This window comes from Coregonus clupeaformis, chromosome 26 (assembly GCF_020615455.1).
Source record: "Coregonus clupeaformis isolate EN_2021a chromosome 26, ASM2061545v1, whole genome shotgun sequence".
NCBI classification, from domain to species: Eukaryota; Metazoa; Chordata; class Actinopteri; order Salmoniformes; family Salmonidae; genus Coregonus; species Coregonus clupeaformis.
In genome coordinates, this window is record NC_059217.1 from 40,029,934 (window position 1) to 40,036,838 (window position 6,905).

A 6,905-nucleotide genomic window follows, 5' to 3' on the forward strand; every position below is an offset into this window, starting at 1 on the left:
TATCTCTGGAGAGACCTGAAAATAGCTGTGCAGCAACGCTCCCCATCCAACCTGACAGAGCTTGAGAGGATCTGCAGAGAATAATTGGAGAAACTCCCCAAATACAGGTGTGCCAAGCGTGTAGCGTCATACCCAAGAAGACTTGAGGCTGTAATCACTGCCAAAGGTGCTTTAAGAAAGTACTGAGTAAAGGGTCTGAACACTTATGTAAATGTGAGTTTTTCTTTTTTATAAATTAGCAAAAAAAATCTAAAAACCTATTTTTGCTTTGTCATTATGGGGTACTGTGTGTAGATTGCAGAGGAAAAAACGATTAAATCAAATTTTAGAATAAGGCTGTAACCTAACTGTGGAAAAAGTCAAGGGGTCTAAATACTTTCCGAGGGTACCAGTACCGAGTCGATGTGCAGGGGTATGAGGAAATGGAGGTAGATATGTATATATAGGTATGGGTAAAGTGACTAGGCGATAGGATAGATAAGACAGTAGCAGCAGTGTATGTGAGGAGTGTGGAAGTGTGTGTGTGGGCGAATGTGTGCCTGTGTGTACGTGTGAGTGAGTGTCAGTATGTGTGAGAGTGTGGGTAGAGTCCAGTGGGTGTGCATAGAGTCAAAAAGAGTTAGTGCAAAAATGGTCAATGCAGATAGTCCGGGTAGCTATTTTGACTATTTAGTAGTCTTATGGCTTGGGGGTAGAAGCTGTTCAGGAGCCTTTTTGTCCCAGACTTAGCACTCCGGTACTGTTTGCCGTACGGTAGCAGAGAGAACAGTCTGGCTTGGGTGGCTGGAGTAAGACAATTTATAGGGACTTCCTCTGATACCACCTGATATAGAGGGGATGAATGGCGGGGAGTTCAACCCCAGTGATGTACTGGGCCGTACGCACTACCCTCTGTAGTGCCTTGCGGTCGGATGCCAAGCAGTTGCCATACCAAGCAGTGATGCAGCCAGTCAAGATGCTCTCAATGGTGCAGCTTTAGAACTTTGAGGATCTGAGGGCCCATGCCAAATCTTTTCAGCCTCCTGAGGGGGACGAGGCGTTGTCGTGCCCTCTTCACGACTGTGTTGGTATATTTGGACCATGATAGGTCCTTAGCAATGTGGACACCAAGGAACTTGAAGCTCTCGACCCACTCTACTACAGCCCCATTGATGTGAATGGGGGCGTGCTCAGCCCTCCGTTTCCTGTAGTCAACAATAAGCTCCTTTGTTTTGCTGACGTTGAGGGAGAGGTTGTTGTCCGGGCACCACACTGCCAGGTCTCTGACCTCTATAGGCCATCTCATCGTCGTTGATGATCAGGCCCAACACCGTCATGTCACCGGCAAATTTGACTGTGTTGGAGTCGTGCTTGGCCACACAGTCGTGGGTGAACAGGGAGTACAGGAGGGGACTAAGCTCGCACCCCTGAGGGGCTCCCGTGTTGAGGGTCAGCGTGGCGGATGGGTTACCTACCCTCACCACTAGGGGCGGCCTGTCAGGAAGTCCTAGATCCAGTTGCAGAGAGGTGTTCAGTCCCAGAGACCTTAGCTTAGTGATGAGCTTGGAGGGTACTATGGTGTTGAACGCTGAGCTGTGGTCAATGAATAGCATTCTCACATAGGTGTTCCTTTTGTCCAGGTGGGAAAGGCCAGTGTGGAGTGCAATAGAGATTGCGTCATCTGTGGATCTGTTTGGGCGGTATGAGAATTGGAGTGGGTCCTGGGATGATTGTGTTGATGGGAGCCATGGCCAGGCTTTCAAAGCATTTCATGGCTTCATATGTGAGTGCTATGGGGCGGTAGTCATTTAGACAGGTCACCTTGGCGTTCTTGGGCACAGATCTACATAACATTTTCGCATTTTACATTTACATCATTTAGCAGACGCTCTTTACCAATGCAGCCAGAGCTTCTCTGTGCCGTTTTAATCCAGTCCACTAAAAATCATTCATTTCAGACTAAGGACTAAATCTTGGGGGGAAATCACAAAGCATTTCCATGGTCAGTGTTGTGGGGGAACATCAGGCAAAAATCTCAAAATGTATATTTTTCCTCCCTCTGACAGTCTCACACACACACTATGTACATACAGTGGGGGAAAAAGGTATTTAGTCAGCCACCAATTGTGCAAGTTCTCCCACTTAAAAAGATGAGAGAGGCCTGTAATTTTCATCATAGGTACACGTCAACTATGACAGACAAATTGAGAAGAAAAAAAATCCAGAAAATCACATTGTAGGATTTTTAATGAATTTATTTGCAAATTATGGTGGAAAATAAGTATTTGGTCACCTACAAACAAGCAAGATTTCTGGCTTTCACAGACCTGTAACTTCCTCTTTAAGAGGCTCCTCTGTCCTCCACTCGTTACCTGTATTAATGGCACCTGTTTGAACTTGTTATCAGTATAAAAGACACCTGTCCACAACCTCAAACAGTCACACTCCAAACTCCATTATGGCCAAGACCAAAGAGCTGTCAAAGGACACCAGAAACAAAATTGTAGACCTGCACCAGGCTGGGAAGACTGAATCTGCAATAGGTAAGCAGCTTGGTTTGAAGAAATCAACTGTGGGAGCAATTATTAGGAAATGGAAGACATGCAAGACCACTGATAATCTCCCTCGATCTGGGGCTCCACGCAAGATCTCACCCCGTGGGGTCAAAATGATCACAAGAACGGTGAGCAAAAATCCCAGAACCACACGGGGGGACCTAGTGAATGACCTGCAGAGAGCTGGGACCAAAGTAACAAAGCCTACCATCAGTAACACACTACGCCGCCAGGGACTCAAATCCTGCAGTGCCAGACGTGTCCCCCTGCTTAAGCCAGTACATTTCCAGGCCCGTCTGAAGTTTGCTAGAGTGCATTTGGATGATCCAGAAGAGGATTGGGAGAATGTCATATGGTCAGATGAAACCAAAATAGAACTTTTTGGTAAAAACTTAACTTGTCGTGTTTGGAGGACAAAGAATGCTGAGTTGCATCCAAAGAACACCATACCTACTGTGAAGCATGGGGTTTTTTTCTGCAAAGGGACCAGGACGACTGATCCGTGTAAAGGAAAGAATGAATGGGGCCATGTATCGTGAGATTTTGAGTGAAAACCTCCTTCCATCAGCAAGGGCATTGAAGATGAAACGTGGCTGGGTCTTTCAGCATGACAATGATCCCAAACACACCGCCCGGGCAACCAAGGAGTGGCTTCGTAAGAAGCATTTCAAGGTCCTGGAGTGGCCTAGCCAGTCTCCAGATCTCAACCCCATAGAAAATCTTTGGAGGGAGTTGAAAGTCCGTGTTGCCCAGCAACAGCCCCAAAACAGCACTGCTCTAGAGGAGATCTGCATGGAGGAATGGGCCAAAATACCAGCAACAGTGTGTGAAAACCTTGTGAAGACTTACAGAAAACGTTTGACCTGTGTCATTGCCAACAAAGGGTATATAACAAAGTATTGAGACACTTTTGTTATTGACCAAATACTTATTTTCCACCATAATTTGCAAATAAATTCATTTAAAAAATCCTACAATGTGATTTTCTGGAGAAAAAAAATCTCATTTTGTCTGTCATAGTTGACATGTACCTATGATGAACATTACAGGCCTCTCATCTTTTTAAGTGGGAGAACTTGCACAATTGGTGGCTGACTAAATACTTTTTTCCCCCACTGTACATCACTGAGGGGGCATTAATGTCACCTCCCTTCAGACTGCTCCCTATAGAGACCCTCACTCCAGATGTCACTCTTTATATCCACACTCATTTCCTAAACTGCATGAAAGCAAGTTAATGTTAAACCCATAAATATCACGTCAGCTCTCAAAGACTCTTTGTCTTGTCTGAAGCATATCGGAGTGAAAAAGGCTCTCCCTCTATAGGGCAGGGAAATCGACACTGCACAAGATGAGACGTCAGCCATTTCCACAGCCATCATGACATTATGACTTCATTTAATGGATTCGTCAATACCAGACAGACAGCTTCTGGAGCAAATCTGAACTTGTCATTGCGTCTACATCTCATTGGTTTGTCACGGTCTGACTAATCCCATAGGCTTCTTCAATACAAACAACTCTTTTCCAAAAACTAATGAAACATGGCTGTATGGGTTGTAATAGGAATTTCCAGGTGAACAAAAAGAAGCGCAGGTGTGGTAAAGTTCACCAAAAATCTATCCGGTTTATTACAAGTTGCAACAGGGAGACACCACCCTGCACAGAAGCAGAGAAAATGTCTAACTGGCTTCTTAGAGACAGGTCCTTTATATCCTAATGAGACAGCACCATATGTTCTCTAAACACCAGCCCAAAAGGCTTGTAGGAAGCCAAAACAAAAAGGCAGTGACTTTGCCAACTGCTACAGAATCAGTGTTCATAATATCATTAAATTTTTACATTTTAGTCATTTAGCAGACGCTCTTACCCAGAGCGACTTACAGTTAGTGAGTGCATACATTTTTCATACTGGCCCCCCGTGGGAATCGAACCCACAACCCTGGCGTTGCAAGCGCCATGCTCTACCAACTGAGCTACACGGGGGCCCATCAATACAACAGTGAATAATCATGGAGCCCCGAGCTAGCCTTCTCTGGAGCAGGTTAGTGCTGAAGGATTCGTTGCTATAGAAATGTTCCTGGCTAAAAGTTGAGCCACTTTCGTGGTACCGGTTATCCTGAGTTGACCAACGTTACCTCGCCAACTCCTCAAACTGTGTTCGTAGTACAGGGCTCTGAAGCTGAAGACCTTTCAACAATTCCAAACCAGAACTTTCAGAACTAAACGAGTCAATCCACGAGGCCTGAAAGTAAAGCCACACTGCCATGGCCTCCTCCCTACTCTGACTGGACCACGTAAACAAAACCACAACTACAGGGGAGGCTGACAGTGAGAGCAGCAGCCTGGAGACAGGCAAAATGCTGTGTGCCTCTAAACCTACCCACACCCAAGAGAGCTAAGCCAAGACTACATGACTCTCCAGCCTCCTCAATGAAAAGGCCACTGAAATAGGCTTCAACATCTGGTGGAAAATAAATAAAACAATAATCAGCATTTCACAATGAAGAGGACTGAGATGAGAGAAACTACCTGTCATAAACAGAGGACAACAAGCTCCTTGCCCCAAAAAAATCAAGGCTTAACATAGAATAGATACTCTAGACTACAGAATGTCTACAGAATGACTAACAATCATCACACCAGACCACTGCAGGTACTAGCCCCTGGAGCTATCAGGGCCATTGCCTTGAGACTCAGGTGCTTATACAAATCTGCCTTCTGCAAACACCTGATTAGGACTGAACCAGTACCTGGGCTTGAGGGGATGATGAGATCTCCTCTGATGTCCAGGATACCTCAATTCAAATCCCATTAGCCAGCTCTGCAAAGGTTATGTGAAAATACGTTCGGTACTCACCAAAATATGGCGTTTCGCAGAGCAACTATCACCATTACAGCAGTTACGCACGGCGTGTACTTACTTCCCAAAAAGATCTAAATAAAAAGCATTGTTTTTGACCAAAAAGTGTCCATGCGGCAAATCCACCTTTGGCACCTCAAATAAATTCCCTCATTACTGTCACGCACAGGTCGGCTGATCCAGCAACAGTACAGTATCCCGAACGATAATTGATTTTATTTAGCCCTTTTTTCGGAAGTACATACCGTGCTTACGTGCGTAACGGCAGTAATGACGATAGTTGCTCTGGGAAACTCCATATCTTGGTGAGTACCGAAAGTATTTTGACATAACGTTTGCAGAGCTGACTAATGGGACTTTGAATTTAAGGATCCTGGGCGTCAGAGAAGAACTCGTCATATTCATCGTCTCCTCAAGACCAGGTACTGGTTCAGATTAGGATAGACGGTCTCACCTCTAGCTTTCTGGCCCCAGGCAGAGGTGGTCCCTCAACACAGATTCCTGTATATATTGCCTTTCCAAGCCTATCCATAACCATTGGCTGGAAGCTTAAAAACCGTCACTGAATCTCCTCCTACATCCTCCTATTCTTCTTCTGAACAGGACATTGCTGTAAATGTTGGCTCTGATAGACAGTAAAAAGGACACATGTGTTAGACCAGGGTTTGACATAATTCCCAACATATCATTAGAGGATCAAACTAGTCATTGCTAATTCAGCAATGGTCATAGCTTGGCACATCTTTACATATTAGCTAGCGGACTAGTTAATTAGTTAAAGTTAAGTGATATAGGCTGGTGAAGAAATAAATCAGTATTTTCAGTACTTTTCTCAAATGATATAGTTGAATAATAATAAATTACCATACTTTCTTTATATCCTCTTTTTACACCCCAAACAGCGAGCTAGCTAACGTCGTTAGCCAAGTAGCCAGCTAGCTAAAAGTTAGCATCGGCAAGCTAACGATAACGTTATAGTTTGGGTAAAGCCCACACCCAAACTCTGGACACAATATCGCTCACTCCACCATACCTCTTTCCTATCCTGGAGGCACTCAAGTACAGCCAGGTTATTGTTCCAGAAATGTTTCGGACAAAGCCTGGTCAAGTCCTCCCGACAAGCCCCCTCTTCGGCCAGCTTCCAGCCGCTGGTGCGCCTACGAGGTGGCGAGGCCGCGACGACTGGAGGACCTCCATTTACAGCAGCCGGTGCTGCGCCTTGATTTTGAGCCTGGATATTAACCCTAGCTACAGGATTAACGATTACATTGTTCACAGGATTCTGTCCTCGAATGGGATGCACATGCAGAAGGATAGACATCAAAAGCAGAAGAGGAACACGTCTACAAGCCGCCATCTTCGGATAACTAACTAGCTTGGATTGCTAGCTGCAAATTATGACTACAGTGGGATGGGACGTTTCCGTGCATACGTCGGCGTGTGCGTTGTTGGCAACCTCAAGTCATAGAGCTACATTTTCTAGACTGAAAATCTCATTGAGAAAACAT

The 6,905-nt window shown here is 45.1% G+C and overlaps 1 protein-coding gene across 2 annotated transcripts in view; it reads right to left on the reverse strand.

Annotated features, from left to right (window-relative positions):
• Nucleotides 1–6,863, reverse strand: part of LOC121540579 (Golgi apparatus protein 1) — a 28,314-nt gene extending 21,451 nt beyond the window's left edge. The window contains exon 1 of one of the 2 annotated variants that reach the window (XM_041849561.2): nt 6,431–6,863. In XM_041849561.2, the coding sequence (XP_041705495.1) occupies nt 6,431–6,754 (324 nt within the window). In that variant the 5' untranslated portion in view covers nt 6,755–6,863. The remainder of the gene's footprint in view (nt 1–6,430) is intronic. The other variant, XM_041849562.2, reaches the window with a different exon arrangement.
• Between the last annotated feature and the right edge of the window lie 42 nt (nt 6,864–6,905).